General features: G+C 41.4%; 1 protein-coding gene across 9 annotated transcripts in view; it reads right to left on the bottom strand.

The window, feature by feature from the left end:
• SRRM1 (serine and arginine repetitive matrix 1) overlaps positions 1 to 21588 on the bottom strand; it is a 32183-nt gene that overhangs the window by 3686 nt on the left and 6909 nt on the right. For 3 of the 9 annotated variants that reach the window (XM_056122646.1, XM_056122654.1, XM_056122655.1), the window contains 11 exons: positions 20573 to 20776; positions 20074 to 20268; positions 19267 to 19386; positions 16377 to 16651; positions 11009 to 11089; positions 9326 to 9412; positions 6629 to 6773; positions 6196 to 6237; positions 3473 to 3586; positions 823 to 1287; positions 109 to 304 (listed from right to left, as the gene is read on the bottom strand). In XM_056122646.1, the coding sequence (XP_055978621.1) occupies positions 109 to 304; positions 823 to 1287; positions 3473 to 3586; positions 6196 to 6237; positions 6629 to 6773; positions 9326 to 9412; positions 11009 to 11089; positions 16377 to 16651; positions 19267 to 19386; positions 20074 to 20268; positions 20573 to 20776 (1924 nt within the window). The remainder of the gene's footprint in view (positions 1 to 108; positions 305 to 822; positions 1288 to 3472; positions 3587 to 6195; positions 6238 to 6628; positions 6774 to 9325; positions 9413 to 11008; positions 11090 to 16376; positions 16652 to 19266; positions 19387 to 20073; positions 20269 to 20572; positions 20777 to 21588) is intronic. The other 6 variants (XM_056122649.1, XM_056122653.1, XM_056122647.1 and 3 more) reach the window with 6 other exon arrangements.

Genomic DNA, 21588 nt, shown 5'->3' with positions numbered 1-21588 from the left:
AATATTCCTGCACAGTAACTCAATCAACTCTATTTAAGGAGGACATCTAACTTCTGCTTCTAAATGATCACAATTACAGTAGATGCATCTAAGAGTGTAGATACATACCCTTGCCGGTGATGGGCTTGGTGTTGGGCTTTTAGCCTTTTTGACTGGTACCGCCGGGGACCAATTCGTAGAGGGTGACTGAGACTGGACAGGGGATGAAGGTGCTGGGGGTTTTTTAGCTGCTGGCTCAGGGGATCCTGAGACAGAACGGGAAGATGAAACCCTCCTTACAGACTGAGGGCTCGGCGTGGCAGTCCTAGAGAGAAAAAAAATTCATTTAGAATCTAGAAACAATCTTTAAAAATATTTTCTTATTTAGTATGTGACTTGATTCTACTAGCGCAAATGAAATTTGTTTCATGGGCAGCAGTTAAAGCCCCAGTTTTCTATCCATTCTTGGTTCATGATTTTTACACGAAATTAGTAATGTCAGTTTCTATATTTTATTTAAGACTACTTTTACTAGCATCTTATGGGTACCCAAGAATCAGTCTATACACTTCAACTAGCTTTCTACTGATACCTGAGAAACAGTTTATACATTTTAAAGTTTAATTTAAGCAGCATACTACTCAATAAACGCGAATCTCTGAAGAACCAAGTAAAATTCTGTAGCTTTAAATTGATGCCATAAAAACAATTATGCCTAGAATTTGCCTTAAAAGTTTATATTTACTGCTTACTATTTTTGTAATTCTTTGTTAACGAGAGAAAAAGTCTCCAAAAAACTATGCATGCTAGGGTTCCTAAAGAAAAAGCATAAAATATTTTTACTTTTTTGTTTTTTTGGGTTCCGGAGTCCTGGAGACTCTCCTAATGGGCCTAGTACTTGGAGATGGGGACTGCCTTCTTTGGGGTGATGATGATGCTCCTCTTCGAACAGGCGGAGGACTAGAGGAAGTCTGAGGAGCTCGAGGCCGTGGTGAGGGCGAATGCCGTTTGTTTGGTTGCGGTGACCGGGCATCCCGGGTAGATCTGCTTGGGGAAGATCCTTTCCTATGCTTTGACGACAATGAAGGTGAACGTCTCTTGGTGACAGGGGAGCTTCTTTGTTTGGGAGGTGGAGAATGGGAAACCCGACGCTTTGGTGGTGGAGATGGAGATGCCCTTCGTTTAGGAGGAGGAGGGGGAGAAGTTGTTCTTCTTTTCGGAGGTGGAGATGGAGAGTATCTCCTCTGTATTGGAGGAGAGTATCTTCTTGGGGAAGGTGAGCGTCGACGCGGGGGAGGAGAGGGAGTCCTAGGAAAAATAAAACAACAACCTGAAAGAACACAGAGAAACTAACCAGCTCTGGCTACACTGCAGGTAACACCATATGAAGTGAATATATTTTTTGGGGGGTGGTCTCCACAGGTGGTGGTGCTTAGGGGACCATATATGCTGCCAGGGACAGAACATAGGTTACCACATGAAAGACAAGCACCTTACCCTCTGTACTATCGCTCAGGTCCCAACGTGAATATATTTCTTAGTGGAAATGCTACAGTCTTAATCTTCATTAAAAACAAACAAACCATTTAGTACAATTCCAGGTCGGGTATTCTAGATGACTACAAATGGTTAATGAAGGAACTAGCTACAAAACAAATCCAAATTGGTCATTTAACACAAACTGCATGGAATCAATTGCATTTATTATTTACATAAGAAGTTGGTTTTATTATTATTATTATTAGTTTTGGGGCCACTCCTAGCAGGACTATGTGGTACTAGCGATTAGAGCTGGGTCAGCTGTATGCAAGGCAAATATCCTTCCTATCTTCTGGATTATCTTTCCAGCCAAACAAGTTAATTTAAATAGTGGGACTCTAATAACTGGTCAACTTATTCAAGTTCTGTGTTTTAAAGAAGTCTCATACAGTATTCTCTCTGAACTGGCATTTAGATTCTTAATTCTATTTTATGGCACAAGCTTTGAAAATCTAAATAGGGATACAGTTCAAAGTACTACTGTACATGCTTTGCATGATACCTACGTTTCAATTCCTGGCACATGGTTTTCTAAGAACCACCAGGAACAACCCCCAAAGCAAGAAACCCCTTGGCATCACCAAACTCAAAAAAATTAAAGGTTACTTCTACATGGTATGGAGCGACAGCATAGCGGGTAGGGCATTTGCCCGGCACGTGGCCAACCAGGGTGTGATTCCTTCGTCCCTCTTGGAGAGCCTGGCAAGCTCCCTGTGGCATATTCAATATGCCAAAAACAGTGACAAGTCTCACAATGGAGACTTGCTGGTGCCCGCTCGAGCAAATCAATGAACAACGGGAGGACAGTGCTACAGTGCAGTGCTACTTCTACATACCTGTTCCCCTCACAGCCATGACTCATGACTATTTTATTTTTGTCTCAAAACTCCACTTTTCTTTTTAGGAAATGAGAGAGGAAGCAAGCAATGTATTCAACAGAGAATGTGGGCTTCTGTAGGAGACAGCTCAGGGGATCCTATAAAGTCAAAGAATCACATATCCCAAGTTGAGATAAGCATAACCCCAGAATGGAGTTCTGCCTCAGAAAATTGCCAGGTCACACTTGGACTGCTAAGAGACCAAAGGTGGGAGTCAGAAATCTAACAAGAGTCAGCTGCATGCAAGGAAATGCCTTAGCCCTTGTATTATCTCTCCAGACATTAATGAATTTGGGACTAGGGAAATGATCCTCTGCGCACTGTCAGAAAAGAGCCCTGAGCACTGGCAGCCCAGAACAGCACCTTCCACATCCTCCCACCCCACAAAAAATATTGTTAGTACCTAGAAATTACATGTTGCCAGTAGGCATTACCTGTATGTTAATTTTTTTCTATTCATTGAGGAGGTATCTGCTGGGAAATCTCTATTAAACTAAAAATCTCCGTCTGCTCTAACTAGAATCTAACTCATTAAAAATCTGTGATCCACACTCATTATCTGAAATTATGCTCTGGTGGTTTAATTACATCCACAGCTGTATATCCGTTTATTTCTCAAACTTACCCACACTGCAGGTACCACTACTCTTTTGTGTGTGTGTGTGTGGAGAACCTGACAATGCTTACAATACTGACTCAGGAACTACACCTGGTGGTGCTTGGGGACCATAGGGATGCTGAAGATTGAATCAGGGTTGGTCATGTGCAAGGCATATATATACTCAATGTACTACTGCTCTGAGCGACCAATCTATTTTTATCTCCACTGATTTTTTTTGTTCCAGATTTTTTTCCCGGGCCTAGTGATACTCAGCAATTACTTCTGGCTGTGTTTGGGGGAACATATAGGATGCTGGATATAGAACCCCGGCTGGCCACATGCAAAGCAAGAGGCCCAAAAGTTCGTATTTTTCCAGCTCCTGCTCTAGACTTTAAAACTATAAATGGGATTAATGCATGTTTTTAATACAATGATAAGACTAATAATACACATTTGCACCAGCTAGGATATATACCTTCGTCGTGGTGGTGGTGTGGGAGACCTGCGACGTCTAGGAGGAGGAGCAGGAGAAGGAGATCGTCGTCTTCTGGTGGGAGGTGGGGAGGGACTTCTCCTACGTCTACTACCACTAAAGTAAAGAAGAATTATGGTTGATTCAGAGTCACCAGCATTTGTGATTCAATGATCCCCAAAACATAGTTTCAATCATTTACTCAAAAGAGCAGTAGCTATAACTGTCCCTCAAAACATTGCTTTTCAAACTACAGATGAAAACACCCTAGGCGACAATTAGTGTAAAAGGCCAGAGAAACAGCAAAGGGGTTAGAGCACTTGCCTTACATGTAGCCAATTCCAGTCACCAAATATACAATCTCTGAGCACCGCCAGGGGAGACCCCTAAGCACAGGGCCAGAAGTAGCCCCTGACCACCAGCAGGTATGGCTCAATATCCCAACCCTGACAAGTTAACCATCATAAAAAAGAAAGTCTTTTTTTGGGAATCAAACCTGGGTTACATGTGCAAGGCATAAGCCTTACCTGCTGTACTACTGCCTGGGTCCCTACAAAATATTTATTTTGCTTTTGGGTCACAACTGGCAATGCTAATGGGGCTACTCCAGGCTCTGATCTAAGGAATCTGATCTGGCGGTGCTCCAGGGAGAATACAGGATGACGAGGATCAAACCCAGGTCAGTCATGTGCAAGGCAAACACCCTACCTGCTGTATTATCACTCTGCCCCCTCCCACAAAATATTCTTTTTTTGGGAGGGGGGGTCCACACCTGGCAATGCACAGGGGTCATTCCTGGCTCATGCACTCAGGAATTACTCCTGGTGGTACTTGGGGGACCATAAAGGATGCTGGGAATAGAACCCGGGTCGGCCGCATGCAAGGTAAACTCCCTACCCTCTGTAGCCCCAGCCCCTCCAGTCCCTCCAAAATATTCACTGCTTTGTGACTAAAGAGATAGTATAGTTTCTAAAGTTTATGACTGGCTTTTTTCTCTTTAGAACAAAGGTTAAGAGCGAGAGCGGCAGTGTAAGTAGAGTGCTTAATCCCCAACATCCCCTATGGTTCCTGGTACACTGCCACAAGTGACTCCTGGGTGCAGAGCCTTAAGTAAGTCCCAAGATACAGCTAGAGGTAGCCAAACCTCATAGATACCCCCCCTGGATCCTGCCAGGAGTCACCCTGAGCACAGCCCAGAGTAAGCCCTGAGACACAGCTGGATGGGGGCGGGAGCCCAAAATGCAAAAAGAGGTAAAGACGAGAAGCTTCTACTGAATGAAATGTTAATACTCAAAGGACAACAATTTTACTATTAGGGTCAATCTGAAGAGTATGTTAAGGAGCATTAAACACCCAAAGAGAACTGTTTAAAAGATAATGTTTTTCAGTATCAAAACTTTGCATATAAAATACCTCAAGCCAGGGTGCATTTTCCTTCTTAAAATACAGTAAGTAACAAGTAACAAAGCATATTTCCAAGTAATTCTTTTCCTGTCTCTACATCCTAGACCCCTAATGACAATTTTACTTTTGGGACACAAGCAGTGTGCTCAGGGAACCATGCGATACCGGGGATTGAGCCTGTAAGTCACACAGTTTGTAAAGCTTCAGCTGGTGGAGCTGCTGGAGTGCTCCAACCAAATCTTTAAGTTATCTCTCTGGCCCCTAGCAACAATTTCTAACTTGTTAAACTCCAAGATACTAGTTCAAGTATCTCTTAGAGAGACAAAGACATAATGGAGCAGGATAACGGCCAGTTACTGCTTCATTATTTTAAATGGGGGGGGGGGGGGGGGAACTCCCCTGAATACAGTCCTATTATTTGTATGTTAATGGTGTGCTCAGAGAAAGGAAGAAATCTTAACCACTAACCTAATTTAGAAGTAAAGCATTTAGTTGCTGGGCTAGCAATTTTAAAGAAGCCATAGTTGAAAACAGAATTCTGTAGCATCTACACTTAATCTTTTTTTGGATCTTCATTTTTTATTAAGTCACTACTATAATGAATACTGTTTTTGCTCCATCCATTAAGACACTGCTGACTGGATCCAAAGAACCTTTCAATAAACCACTCCATTAGTGAGATTACCCAAAACAACCTTAAATTCATCTACAAAAACAACACTATCTGGCTGGAGAGATAATACACCACGTAAAGCAATTGCCTTGCATACAGCTAGGTTCAATCCCTGGCATACAGATCCAATGCCAGGAGTAAGCCCTGAACACTGCCAGGTGTTCCCCACGCCAAAACCAGAAAAACAGAAAGATAACATAATAAATGAGCTATTTGGAAACCAAGGTTAAGGATACAGCTCATCAGTAAAGCCTGTTCATGCAGAGACCAGAGTTCAATACTCAACCCTGCTACAAAACCTCAATAAACCATGGTTTCCTTTATCTAACAAATATAATTCTTTCAAAAACACTAAAAACAAGCCTCTGCATGTACATTACTTTGGTACTGCGGGTGTGGCCCAGAGGCAAAGCACATGCCATGCTGTCAAACCAGAGTTTGATCCACAGTAGCACAATAAAAATTAAACTGTATACAACTTTATTAATTTGATGTGTCAAGAAATACAAACAAACGAAAACAAATGAAAACTTTCTCCACAGCTGTACCCAGTGTATATCCATAAATAGGGCAAGACTGCCAAAACAGTAAATTCAGTCACCAAAACTTTGACAAACAACCCTTGTTTACAAAGTAGTATCTAACCAACCTTTTAGTCATTGGCGATTGCCATCGCTTTCCCATCTGCATCCTGAGAGCAGTGGAGAAAAACAAATGTCAAGAACTTCATTCACCACATTATTTAACGAAGTTAGACTTTATCACTAACAGAAACATGTTATCACTAACAGAAACAATGTTTGAGATATTTGGGAATTAATGTTATGAATTTAATTGGCCTATTTTAAATCATGCACATGCCAGAAGGTAGAAAACACAGGAAATTCTCATTAAATAGCAACCAACCACCAAACAAAGCAAAGCAAACCACCCCAAAACAAAATCAGACCACCTCCTTCAGATGCCCTTAAAATGAAGGAGTTTACCAAATTCTAAAGTCAGTTCATAGCTTATCCCTTAGGTTATAAAGCTTCTTCACAACTTCAGAACGTTAGTGAGGATTACTGAAGAAAAGACATTACCGAGGGGAAGTCTCTTTCTGGCGCTTCCTTGGTGATGGAGAGGCACTCCGGGAAGGGGAATGTCTCCGTCGTCTGCCTACCTCACCATTCTTCACATGTGATCTCTTGGGTCGCTCATCTTCTGAAGATGATGAGGAGCCAGAATCTAGTAACAGAGAAAGCATTAAGTATTTTTTTTTTAAATTTATTTATTGAATCACTGTGGGAAAGGTTACAAAGCTTTCAGGTTTATGTCTCAGTCATGCAAATATCAAACACATTTCCCTTTACCAATACTTATTTTTTCCCATGAAGAACCCCAATAAAACCCCACCCCCCACCCCTCCCCGTCCCTGTGAGGCAGATGAATTCTAGTTAACACTCTATCCGCTTTGATTAGATTGTTTCAATAAAAGATTCACCACTATTATTTAGAGTTTACCCCCCCCCCCCAAATCAGACATGCTGAAAAAGCATTGTGAAGTGATTTGAAAGCATTAAGTATTAAGCCCACATTAAGACTCTCAACTTATGAACTGTAAGTGAATGAAGAGTTCAATCCACTAATGTAAATAAGCATACAGAGAAACCATTCATTTTGAACAAATACAGCATCAATATAGGCTCATAACTTAAAAACTGAGCATAAAGAGATCACGGTTATGATATTTAAATCATCTTTACAGCATAATTCAACCAAAACAAGTGTCCCTTAGAACCACAGTGTTGGGTCAGAAATATTATGGTGGATACTTGCTTGCACACACAGCTGACCCGGGTTCAATCACTGGCACTATACACAGTCAGTCCTACAAGTCCCACCAGGAAAATCCTCAAACACAGAGCCACCCATAACCGTCCCTTAGCACAATTTTTGTGTTGGCTAGGGATGAAGTGCTCAGTGATAGTGAGCATGCCTTACATGTGAAAATCCTGGGTTTGATCCCCAGCACTATTAATAAACCCATTGAAAGACTTATTAGTATTTGAACAATTTATGTTCATTATCCCTGGTATTTATCAAACAGAACATTCTAAGTGACACTTCCTACTAACTTGGTAGCAAATGTCCAGAACACCTTGGAGAAAAACTTCTGTTTACATGTTTTCCTCAAAACAGCAATTGTAACCAATTATTCTATTAAATGCTCAGGAATTACTTTTGGCTCTTGCACTAAAGAATTATTCCTTCACACATGCTAGGGGAAAAGGGAGCTCAGATAGAGAAGGGAGCACCAAATAAAGGGTGTTGGGAGGATCTCCCAGGATGGGAGAAGCATGCTGAAAGTGGACTATAGACCAAACATGACTGCCACTCATTGCCACTTTTGCAAATCACAACACCCAAAAGGAGAGAGAAAGAACAAAAGGGAATACCCTGCCACAGAGGCAGCGGGGGATGGGGTGGGAGGGATAACTGGGATCCGTGGTGGTGGGAAATGGGCACTGGTGGAGGGATGGGTATTTGATCATTGAATAATTGAAACCCAAGCACAAAAATTTGTAAGTCTACAACTGTATCTCATGGTATCTCACTAAAAAAATTAAAAAGAAATTATTATTCCTGGTAGTACTCAAGAGGACCGTAAGAGACGCTAGGGATCAACCCCAGGTTGGCTGCATGTAAGGAGGTAAGTGCCCTTCCTGCTGTACTACAGCTCCAGCCCAACAAATTTTATTTAAAAAAAAAAAAAAAGTTCCTAGGCCAGAGGATAGTACAAGAGGTAGGGTATTTGCAGTGCACGCAGCAGACCCAGGCTTGACCCCCAGCACACCATATCACCATATGGCCCAGAGTTCCGCCAGGAACAAATCTGTGAATTGTAAGCACTGCTGAGTCTGGCTCGCAACACCACCACCACTCCTGACTCCCTCCTTACTTTGTTGCCACATTTGGTAGTTTCCAGGTTTGCTCCTGACTTTTCTGCTCAGGAGAACAAATTCGGCCGTGGCAGATCTACTGAACCATGGCTAAGCTGCAAGCAAGGCAGCTGTCTTATCTGCTAAATTATCTCTCCAGCCCCAGGCTAGTAAAGTGAACAGGTCTATGAAAGAACAAAGAGAGATGTCAAAATACTAAGAGTTAAAAGACACTAGAGCTGAGATGATAGTATAGCAGATAGGGCATTTGCCTTGCACAGGGCTAACCTGTGGTTTAATCCCTGGCATCCATACGGTGCCCTGAGCACCACCAGAAGTGATCCCTCAGTGAAGAGGCTGGATTAACTGGAACACTGCATTGCCAGATGTGGCCTCTCCCCCCCCTCAAAAAAAAGTTAAAAGACAACATGATCTATTATTTGAACTTAACAAAAGTCAACAGAAGTCTTTGTTGACTTTTTGCTGGACAAAAGTTTTGGGTTAGCACCAGAATATTAAAGCAGGCAAGGTGCTTGCCTTGTATGTAACAAACTCAGGTTCAAATTTCGGCATCCCAAATGGTTCCTGAACCCGCCAGTAGTGATTCCTGAGTGGAGAACCAGGAATAATCCCCGAGCATAGCAGGATTGGCCCAAAAACCAAAACAAAGACAAAAGAAGAGCTAGCAGATAGTATAGCAGGTAAGGTGCCTTTCCCTTCAAGTGGCTCACCTGGGCGGGGGTGGGGTGTAGAGGATTTTGTAAACAATTATACATCTGTAATCTTACATTTGTTTTGTTTTACAATGTTTTCTAAGAATCTATTTTCTAACAAAAATGTCAAATCAAGAGTCCATACCAGATGAAGACTGCTGGTTCTGTCTTCGGTACTGGCGTCTTTGTTGAACAGAATCTGCCGCAGCCATTTTGCCACCTTTATCTTCTTCTGAAAGATGGATATATTTAGAAAGTGTTTCTTTAGTTGTACAAATACAGATGCAATTTAGTTGAATAGAAACACTGGCCCACACACCCCAGTTCTGGAGACAGGGATGAGACAATGTATGTCAGGGATAAACTGGGGTCCACAGGAATGCTGGGCATGCTCTCCAGTGGTATTCTCTCTCTGGCCCTGGTCTCTCTCTCTCTCTCTCTCTCTCTCTCTCTCAATGTAATACTTCTATTTATTCAGCCACTGATTAGCTGAATTCTGCACGAACTCCACTTTTTTTTCCCATTTTTTATAATTTTATTTATTGAATTACTGTGAGAGCAGTTACAAAGCTTTCAGGTCTAAGTCTCGGTCATACAATGAAACACCCATACATTCACCAGCGCCCATTCTCTACCCCCAACAACCCCAATATACCCCCATCCCACACCCTCCCCCTACCTGTGGGGCAGATGATTTCCACATTACTCTCTCCCTACTTTGATCACATTCAATATTTTGACACCAGACCCACCATTATTATTTGAGATTTTACCCCAACACTCAGATCTGCTGAAAAGGCAACAGTAGGCAATTTGTTTTGTATTGCTGGTTATGAATAACATATGGTGTAGCATGGCTACAGTAGTGGCCGTGCTATTTTGAAATTCTGAAATTTTAACACTTAAATCTGGAGGGATTTCTGCTAAAACCTGCTGGGTTCTGAAATTTGTTCCTGAGTCTCTGGGATCATGGCCATTAAGCAGCTTGATCAGGAGCCAGACAATGGGCGGTAACTTGGGGTCTCGTTGGAAAGGAGAGGACAGGACCGACTCCATCCCCATCCCGTGAGGCCCAAAATGTCTCGTCACTGCAGGCCCAAACCTGACTGTCCAATCTGGCCCTGGTCTCTTAAACTTTTATTTGGCTGAGTCAAGCAATGCATTTCCCCCCATTGAGTAATGGTTTAAAATGCCAATTAAAAGGTCTGGAGTGATAGTACAGTGGGTAGGGAATTTGTCTTGCATATGATTTACCTGGGTTTGATCTTTGACACCCCATATGGCCCCCCAAAGTCCACCAGGAATGATCCCTGAGTGCAGAGTCGAATGGTAAGCCCTGAGCACCACTGGGTGTGCCACCCACCCAAAAATAAAGTACAACGCCAATCAAGGCTATATTTTGTTTGGTGGGAGGCCTACACTCAGGGGCTGTTCAGGGACAACACCCTGCATATTGCCTGGGGAATACTCTCAGAAGCACATGGGGAACATGTGGTGCCATGGATAGGCCTCCGGCATATAAACTATGTGTTCTACCATTCTGAGTTGCCTTACAGGACTAATTATGGTTATATTTGCCAAACGTATATATTTATGTAGTCATTAGGCTGGGTTGTTACTTCATGAACATTATTTTAATTAATCATCAAAACCCTACAGCATGTGCCGCAGACTTCAGAGATCCACACCTCAAAGATCAAAAAAAGAGGCCCAGATATATTAATTAGAACAATAGGCAACAGTTAAGGACAGATTAACTAATACAGATTAACCCTCCCCAACCCCTTTCCTCCAAAAGGACAAACCCCCCCCCAAAAAAAAACCTTACCTGACTCTGATAACTCCACTTTTCGAGGCTTGGGTGCTGGTGAAGGGGATTCTCTTTTCTCGGTACCTTTATGCTTTGTGACTTTAAAAAATAATTTTTAGAAAATGAGAACGGGCAAACATTTCCCTTGTCCTAACCCCATTTACCTTATCCTAACTCCGCCCTCCAAAAGAGCTACAGGGCAAGATATCTGTTTGTTTCATTTTGTGGTCATACTGGAGATACTCAAGGGACCATATGGGATGCCAGGGATCTAACTTGGGTCAGCCCCAAGTACAGCCCGCTGTACTATCCCTCTGGACTATTTTGGTTTTAAGGTCTCACCTGGTGGTGCTCAGGGGCTATTCTTGGCTCTAGTGACCCTTGATAGTGCTTGGGGAACCATATGTGGTGCAGAGGATTCAAACCAGGGTCCGCCATGTACAAGGCAAGCACCATATCTCCAGTATTTTTTGTCTCCAGCCCACAGCAAGAGAACTTAATAGAACAAATATAGATGATTATTTCCATAAAGAATTTGAAAATGAAATAACTATTTCTTGCAAGATCTTGTTATCGAAACAATACTTAAGGTGGAAGAATTTTCAAATGTTTGGTGCAAAGTCTATAAAACATCTATATTACATTTAAATCTCAAGATTCTCCCAAAGAAATAATAGTCAAGATCTGAGTGGAACACCTCTGAAGACCACACCACCATAAAATCTTTCAAGTGCCAACTTCAGGTGAATTAAGAAAAGTAATGAAAGAGGGCCGGAGAGATAGTACAGTGGGTAGGGTGCTTGCATTGGATGAGGCCAACCCAGGTGGGATTTCCTGGATTTCCAGTACCCCATATGGTAACCGGAGCCCCACCAGGAGTGATCCAGCCTAAAACATGTGCTATAGTCCTTTGAGTTATCTCCCTAAACCACTATTTTTCATTTCACCAACCTTCAATTCTTGCAAAAATAATATGACATTTAATTATGAACCCACACATCCAAATTACCTATTAGAACTGAGTTGTAAAATATTTTTGTAAGAATACATTTATCTACGATACATCATAGCAGTGGTTATGTTTGCAAGCTAGCTGGCAAATAAATATCTACTTAGTAAATTATATAATTAACCTAACAATCTGTATTTTTCTTCCTCGTGGAAACAGTTTAATTCTGATTCAATCTCATTAATGGAATAGCTAAAAGAAACTAATTATTGTTAACATATACTATTAGCCAAATATATTAACTAAATATTAGCCAAACATATACCACCTTGCTTTTAATAACTGAATCATAGAGCTAGCTAGTTTTAATGTTTCACCAAAGTCTTTGCTTATTTATCAAGAGATTGTTTGCTTTGTTATGCTAATAGTTTCCCCTTCTTTGTTTTGGCAACACACTGCTATGCTCAGCTGTTACCCTGGCTCTGCACTCAGGAGTTATTCCTGGCACTGTCTAGAGGACCACACCTGGGGGGTGGGGGTGGGGGGGTCAGTCCTACCAGCTGTATTATTCCTCCAGCTCTTTGTGCTAATAGTTTTTATTTTTAGTACCTCAAGGGGCAAAATCATTTTAGCATGAAGTCAGAAATCTTTTAAGTCAACTGAAAAACATTCATTTAAAATTTACCTCAACTCCTATTAATTATTAATCTTCCAGACTGGCCAAAAAGATGACTTGGAAGATAAGTTACTCTGACCATAATCAGAAACCATTGTCTGCAAAATACAACTTATATAGCTAAATTTATAATTCAAATTACCACAGTGGTACAGATTTGGGGGGGAGGGGTTCTCCTCAAGAAGGGGAGACCCATTGTAATTACTGGTTTTGGCATATCGAATACACAACGGATAGCTTGCCAGGCTCTGCCGTGTGGGTGGAATTACTCTCGGTAGCTTGCCAGGTTCTCTGAGAGGGATAGAGGCTTTTGGGGCGGCCCCTAATCGCCCTTGTAGGTGTTCCCATGGTTCAAACCTTATTTGAACCCTATCAAATATGGTGCAGCAATAAGAATTCATCTCTAAATATACAATCTAAAATCTATTACATTCCAAAGTCATTGCTTTACATTCCAAAAGTAATTTTCTGAAATCATACTACCAAATAGAGCAGCTAAAATATGTCATTCTTCTAGCAATCAAATCTGGGGTTCTGGGGTAAGAAAGTTAGGCAGAAGTATTTGTACTAGTGGTTGGAGCAATAGTACAGCGGGTAGGGCTGTACCTTTGCATGTACTTGCCTTTGCATGTGGCTAATCTGGGTTCGATCCCTGGCATCCCATATGGTTCCCTGAGCACTGCCAGGGGACAGAGTGCAGAGCCTGAGTGCAGAGCCAGGAGTAACCCAATCAGGATAAGAATCTAAACACCTGTCCTGACTAGTTAATTTTTCTTTTTCTGTTCAATTTTTGTTCTCCCAAGTAGTTTCAGGGTGTCCTAGAGACTGTTGACCAATTAGGACAGCAGTACAATGTTTCAGTCCTGTGATAGGTTCTTGAAGGGTCCTGTACCTGGTGATGCTTGGGGGTCCAAGCACTCCAAAGACCTGAACTGGATGGGGTCAGAGAAATAGTACAGAGGGTAGGGCACTAGCCCTGCATAGTTGACCAATGTTTCAATCCATGACACCCGATATGGTCCCTCCCTTAAGCAAGGCCTGAGACAGAGTCAGGAGTAACCCAGACATTGCTGGGTATGGCCCAAAAACAACAAAAAAGGAAATGAACAGAAGTCAGTTGAATACAAGTCATGTGCCTTAACCCCTGTACTATCTTTCTGATACCAACCTTGCTTTATGATGAAAATCACTAAAGATTTTTTTTTAGCCCTGAAATTTCATTAAGCCTGAAATCATCCTGAAATAGTAATTTTCTGTTCAGGGACAGAAAATGCCTCTCCCTGTGCCCCCCATCCAACATCTAACTGAGAATAGCCCTGAGCACTGCGAGGTATGGCTCCTCTCCCACCTCCAAACAAAATAATTGTCTTCAAGTATCAGAATCAATATTAGCCTCAGTAGACATAAGGGAAAGCCTTATGCAAAGCCACAGTATATGACTCTTTAGATACAGAGTTTTGTTTGGTCATAGATCCTGAATTCATAGCATACAATCAAAACTGCTTTCCACCAGAGTAATTTCTCTTTCATGTATATAGCTGATATTTCTGATAAGCAATAGCCCATTACCCCTTCACAATACATCAGAATACAAAATTAACTATCTGCAGACTCTTAAGGAATAAGTCCTGAGCACTATAGGGTGTGCCCCCACACAACAAAAAAGACCACACACTTAACTGCAGCACAAAATCAACAGTGAGAAAGTCGGAAATTAATCTGCATATTACTCTTTTGCTGGGGGTGGGGCTTGACACCTACTGGTGCCTAGGAGATCATTCCATTTTGAGGCTCTAACTGGGGTTGGCATGATGCAATGCAATGCCTTAACCCCTCTATACTATCTTTCTAGCACTCACATTATTACTTTTTACAGGGCTGGAGTGATAGCACAGTGGTAGGGCGTTTGCCTCGCACGCAGCAAACATGGCCGACACGAGTTCAATTCCTCTGCCCCTCTCGGAGAGCCTGGCAAGCTACAGAGAGTATCTCACCCGCACAGCAGAGCCTGGCAAGCTACCCATGACGTATTCAATATGCCAAACACAGTAACAAGTCTCACGATGGAGAGGTTACTGGGCCTGCTCGAGCAAATCGATGAACAACGGGAGGACCGTGATGGACTGTGACCGTGATCATTCTTTGCCAGTCCCCTGTTCACTGGTAAGTTTACTAAGTGTATCAGTTCAAGAAAAAGTAAAGCAAAACCGCCTTTCTAAGAAATCACCATACTGGAGGAACAGATTAGGTTGGGGAAATAGAGGAAGGAACAAGGTAACTATAAAGTAGGCAGTCTTTCAGTACCTGTATTGCAAACCATACCGCCCAAAAGGAAAGAAAAGAGGCGGACTAGCGGTGGGGGGGTGAAGGGGGTGGAAGGAAGGAAAATGGGGACATCCGTGGTAGGAAAAACCCAGTCATGGACAATTTTGTAACTGTGATTAAAAAAATAAGTAAAAGAAAGGTTATTAAAAAGCAGGATTTGATCAAGTTCACCAAAATATTTAAAGCTCTGCTTCGCAGTATTTCTTCTTTTTTGGGACATAACTGGTGGTACTCAGGACTCACTCAGACTACTCCAGGTAGGGATTGGGGAACATGAAGTGCTGGGGATTAAACTCAGAAGGGCAGGGTGCAAGGTATGCATCCTACCTGCTATACTATATCTCTAGCTCCTACTCACTATTCTCAATTCTGCTGACACTTTAAGAAATTTATTTTGAGAAGTGAGGGAAGACAGAGATGTGTTCAAGATAGAACCCATGTTTCACAACAGGGAGCAAAAGTCACTACTCTCACTTTCAACCTGAAAATTTAATGTCATCAAGGCAATCCCAGTATAGATTAAACCTACAAAGTGCGTTTAAAGTTTACCTATCTTGGCCAGGGAGACAATAGACTCTTGCCTTGCTATGTGGCCCACCCTGGTTCTATCCCCACACTGCATATGATTCTCAAAGCACCACCAGGAATAAATTATTCCTGAGTACAAACAAAGCCAAGAATAAGTCCTAAGCACTGGATGTGGCCCGTAGGTCCAGGTTTAACCCTTGGCACTGAATGGTCCCAAGCACGCCAAGTATGCCCACTCTCCAGCAATTGATAGCAGCTTTAACCGCCTCCCCCCAACCCCAATACCCCCAACTCACCTTTTAGGCTTGTTTTACCATTCCAGCCCTAAGTACCAGAGTCCCTGAAATTCAAATAAATCCCTGTCCCCCCCACCCCCAATATGTACTGAACGCTAAAAGAGCAAACCTCAGTCAGTAAACTACAATCTTCAATAATACCAACCCAGTATTCTACTTGCCTGATTGCATCACAGATCATGAATTTCTCAGAATTCAAGCTTCAAAAGAAAGGACAGCTCTTAGAAGGATCCTGCCCAGAGACTATTTTTGTTTTTTAAATCAGTCTTTAAAAGAACACTGCGTCCTTCTCCGGGAGCACAATTTGCACAAGAATATAAAGTCTTATAGTAATATTATCAAAAATATCTTCAGAAGGAAAAGTTAACCAGTCTCTTAAATTTCTCCACCCACTCAATACCAGAAGGCATTGCTAAAGACAAAAGTTTTACAAATAATTTCAACAGACAGAAGAACTTAAAGCAGGAAAGAAAAGGTAAGCCTTTAAGCAAACAAAGAACATCACCCACAAATATCATGTAATATACTTCAGACTTTTGAGGAAGAGAGTAACTTAGAATGAGGCACTTTATACAAAGAACAATTTTTAAAAAATGTGTGGTGGTTTTTTACCTTTACCTGAAGTTCTCCCTGGAGAGACAGAAACACGACTTTTTCTTGTACGGTTTGACTGCTGGGGTGTTGGGGAATGACGAGTTTTTGGCGGTGGACTTGCTGGGGGTGACGGCCTATGCCTTCTCCTAGGAGGACTTGTTGAAGGAGATAACCTACGAGTTTTTCGAGGGGGGCTGGATGTCCTCTTAGGAGGCTTCTTTGGCGGTGACCGGGAACGAGACGAAGACGACGATGAGCTACTCCCAGACAAAGATGCTGATGAACGCCTTCTCCTGTGAAATAAAAGTATTCATACCCATTGACTATTTTTTAAAGTCTTACAGAGATGACCATTTACACAAAGATACAGCTATGTTTATCTGGACTTTTGAGTTTATGTAGCTAAGCACATAAATGAGTTTCATAACCTATGAGAGGAAACAGCTAGTTCTAGAACTAAACAGAACTTATTCTAATAATTGTCTTTGTAGTCATAAAATATGCCTGGTACTATAATAAAATAACTAACCAGTCTTCATTCCTTAGGAATGGTATCAGTGTTTTGGAGTTTGCATATCAAATATGGAAGCTAAAATGTTTTCAGTTAGTTAACACAATGTCAACCTATAAAATGCATTAAAAAAATGCAAGACAAATTCAATTAGCTACATAAACTTAGAAGCAGGGGCCTCTCGAATTCTGCGTTAAGTTCTGTTACAATTATGTGTACCTGCAGAATTCACCTTTGGCAGAAGAATTCCTGAGAACCTGAAAAAAAGAAACCCTACCTTAAGTGTGAGATAAAAACTGGCTGAAAGGGAATCTTACACAATCTGCAAATATTTTGACTGATAATAAGCACAACTAAAACACGCTATTTTGCAAAACTCCAATATAAAAAAATAGCTATTTCCACTAGTCCTGCACTAAAATGCAATAGCAATTTGAAATTTTAGAAAAAATGCGATGCTGAAAAAATGATGGGGCGTATTGTAAATATTACACTCTGACAAAAACCTTTTACAGAGAAAAATCTTTGTTTTTGGGTTACAGCTAGCTGTGGGGGGGGGCATATGTGGTACTGTTAATGAACTCTGATCACCCACATGCAAGGCAAGTGCCATACCTCCTCTACTAGCTCTTTAGTCCCAAGAAAAATCTTTTTAAAGCACAATACTGAAAATTTACTAACACAGAAATAAAAAAATTGCTGAATTACTGTTCCCATTTCTAAGTTTTCTAAAAAAATAAATCCTTAAATGCTCTCAACATGGAGTTGGAGAGATGTATCGGAGGCAAGGCTGCCTTGCATACTGCCAACCCTGATTTGCTCCTGGGTACCACATTATATTCCACCAAGCATACTCAGGAACAATCCCTAAGCATGGTGCCAGGCATATGTCTGGCACACAGAAGAGTATAGCCCAATCTCTCCCCCTACCACAAAGAAAATACTCCCAAGATAATTTAAAGTATAACCATAATTCCTTTCAAAACCAAGTGAAAGATAGTCTCAGGAAGACACAAAACTGCCAACCCGGCAACTGTCTTTTCATTAAATGATAGAGGCTAGTATTTTATTTTGTGCTAATTAAAAATGTTTTATTAAGAAACACTGGTATTAGCAGTTACATAATTTCATTATAAAAATAACAAGGTAATATTTGTGTCTATGAATTATATGTAGTAATCTTCAATTTGAATTGCCACCAATAAATACCTCTCTAATGAAAAACATTTTGGGGGGGGGGAAAAAGGCATAATGCAAATGGATTTCAATACTGGGAAATACAACTCTCTGCCCCTCCCTGTAGCACTATAGCAATTCAAAAGTCTAACGAAAATGGATCACAGACAATTCCTTTCCTGCAGGATTTCTTTTTTTTTGCTTTTTGGGTCACACCTGGCGATGCACCGGGACTACTCCTGGCTCATGCACTCAGGAATTACTCCTGGCGGTGCCCAGGGGACCATATGGGATGTTGGGAATCGAATCCACGTCGGCCGCATGCAAGGCAAACGCCCTACCCCTGTGCTATTGCTCCAGCCCCCCTGTTGGATTTCTTGGGGAGACCTGAAACCAATAAAAATGTTAGGGCTGAAAAAATAGTATAGTGGGTAGGGCATAAGACTTGCACCCAACCAGCCCAGTTAAATCCATGGCATCCCATAATGTCATTGAGCCCACCAGGAGTGATACAATAGCATAGAAGCCAGAAGTCCTGAACACTGCTGGAGTGTGGCCCCAAAACAAAAGAATAAAAATGAATATACTGTTATGAACGAACAGAATAACTCAAAGGGGATAGAACATGTCTTGCATGTGGCAGGTGCAAGTCTGGTCCTTCACATTGCATGGTTCCCCAGCACTGCCAGAAGTGGCGTCCCCCCCCGCCCCCCAAAAAACAGCAAAACCCACTGAGTGGCCTGGAAAAACAGTACAAAGGCTAAAGGTGCTTGCTTATTATTAGCACGTGGCTGTGATTTGGTTTAAATATCAACAATGTGTATGGTCCCCCAGCATTGTCAGGAGTGGCTCCTAAGCACCATGAGTGTGCCCTCTCCCGCAAAATCCAACAAACCCCTAAAACCCACTTCATCCAAAAAACAAAACAAACCATGTATCAGAGTAAGACAATGATTTTCTTATCTATTCTCCTACTGGTGCCTGTTCGAGCGAATTGATGAATAACGGGATATCAAGTGATCAAGTGATTCTCCTACCCCTGGACTAGTACTGATGTTTTTTAATAGCACAAATAGCAGCATTATACTGCAAATCAGATGGGCTCGTAAAAAGAAGTTAACACCCACAAATTCTTTCTTCTAGATGTACAGTAGTAAAAATGAGTACAAAACATGATGTACTTTTATATACCTGACACGTTATAGAACTTAAAATTCTCACCTTCTCACTGGAGATCTGCTTCTTCTATGCCGTGGTGGAGGTGGCATTCGTCTTGGTGGAGACCGTCTTCGAGGAGATGGACGCCTTCTTGGGCTTGGCCGCCTTCTAGGTGAGTATGATCTGCCACATCAGAACAAAATTAAGGGCTGAATATGCTAGGAGCAAGGGAAAAATCACTTGATACAGTTTTAAAATTACTTAAAATAATTCAAAGTACACAATTTTCATTGATGACTTACATTACACAGAAAATGTCTCAGTAACTATATTTTTCTCACATTTTAAAATTACTTATGGGGGCTGGAGAGATAGCACAGCGGGTAGGGCGTTTGCCTTGCACACAGCTGACCCGGGTTTGATTCCCAGCATCCCATATGGTCCCCTGAGCACCGCCAGGAGTAACTTCTGAGTGCAGAGCCAGGAGTAACCCCTGTGCATCGCCAGGTATGACCCAAAAAGAAAAAATAAATAAATAAAAATTTTTAAAAAAATTACTTACGGCATTCTACCTGAGGATAGCGCATAATCTAAGGAAGAGGGACTCCCAGTACCACCAAAAACAAACCAACTCAAAGAACCAAAAAAGGGGCTGGAGAGATAAGACAGTGGTAAGGCACTTGTCTTGCATGCTATCAACCTGGGTTCGATCCCCAGCAACCTATATGGTCCCCTGAGCTCTTCCAACAGTGATCCCTGAGCACAAAGCCAGGAATAAGCCCTGAGCATCATCACTGGGTGTGACCCAAAAACAACTTTAAAATAAATAAATAAATCAAAACCTACATTGATCTTAAAGCTGTTACTCACCGTGATCGGGATCTGTGGCGCCGTCTTGGTCGAGTATGAGAAGGAGAACGAGAACGTGTTCGAGATCTTGATTTGGATCGTGACCGAGATCTTGGTCGCGTCTTCTCCTTTTCTTTTTCCTTTTTGGAATTTTTCTCTGGAGAAGGCTCTTTAGGTTCTGGTACAGGTTCAGGCTTGGGAACTTTCAGGATGTCACTGTAGAAACAAAAGTTTGTTACTCTTCTCAAGACTTCTGAGTCATAATAGATGATGTAGCTCCAAAATAAGATGCATCCGTGAAATCTAGTATGCAACTAACGCTTTTGGCGAAGATACTCACTGGGTAGAGAAGAGAGAGGCAGTATATATGCAAACGAGAACACCTGCTTCTCCAGAGTGGAAATTTGAATCTCTTTGATAAAGCTAGTTATAGCATTTTTTAAAAAACTGAAAGCGTAATTTAATTTTTGTTATAGTAGTACAAAGCTGTTGATTTATAAATGGATGTTTGCGCACTTGCCTAGTAGAAGTGGCCTCTTGTACTGAAGGTTCCTTTACTTTCACTGATGGTTCAGGGAGCTCTGGAGTTTTTTCCTTCTTTTCTGGAGCAGGGGAAGGACTCCGGCTCTTGGTTCTGTGACGGGGAGATCGAGAATGACTGCGCTTTCTCTCTCTCCTGACAGGGGAAGATCGTCTTCTAGGGGAAGGAGATCTGGATTTGCGTCTAGGATGAAAGCAATTTTTTTAGGTTTTTGGAAAATGTCGATTGGGGAAGAGAATCAAAGGGAGAAGTGACAACTTTTTAATTTTACCACTGTTGTTTATATCTGAAAAGTTTATGAAAACAGATAACCTATTACAGAAACTTGATAGAGCCAAGAGAAAAGTAAGCAGGGGAAACAGAATATTCTCCAGAATACCAATTATGAAAACAAGCACTGACATGGGCTCTGGATTTAGATTCGTAATCATTTCCAGAAAGACTACAGACGAAGACAAACTTAACTTTTCAGAGGAAGGGGATTCTTATAAGTGTTTTTTGCCTCACATTAAATCAAACCCAGCAAAACTAAGCTTAAATGTAGACTTTCCCCCATTGGAGTTCATCGGGTAGATCTAGGTATTCAACAAAATAAAACCTTACTAGAATAATTAAAGCAGCATCAGAAAAGAAACATCAAACTTGTGCGAAATATTTTTAGATGAGAAATCTTTTCTTTCCAACAGTAGGTTCCCTCACTTGAATATAGACCAAAAAAAGAAGGAAAAAGAGAAAAAAAATAAAGAAATAGTACAGCAGGCCCATCAAGAGTTATTTACCACTACAGTGATTTGTGGTTAATTCTAGAAATAGTATTGCTTCCCTAATGGTTAAGTTTCAGTATCAGAATAAATAAATGAAAGGGACAAAGAATTACCTCCTTCCTTTATTAATTCCAAGATTAAAAAAAAAACCCTAAAAAAAAAATGAAAGCCTAATGGAATTCTCACCTTTCACCACAAATATAGTAGAAGCTGAGTCGAGGACTTAAAAAT

The sequence above is a fragment of the Sorex fumeus genome, unplaced genomic scaffold (assembly GCF_029834395.1).
Source record: "Sorex fumeus unplaced genomic scaffold, SorFum_2.1 ptg000047l, whole genome shotgun sequence".
Taxonomy (NCBI): Eukaryota; Metazoa; Chordata; class Mammalia; order Eulipotyphla; family Soricidae; genus Sorex; species Sorex fumeus.
Note: the sequence above shows the minus strand (reverse complement) of the source record. Positions and strands in the feature narration are given on the sequence as shown.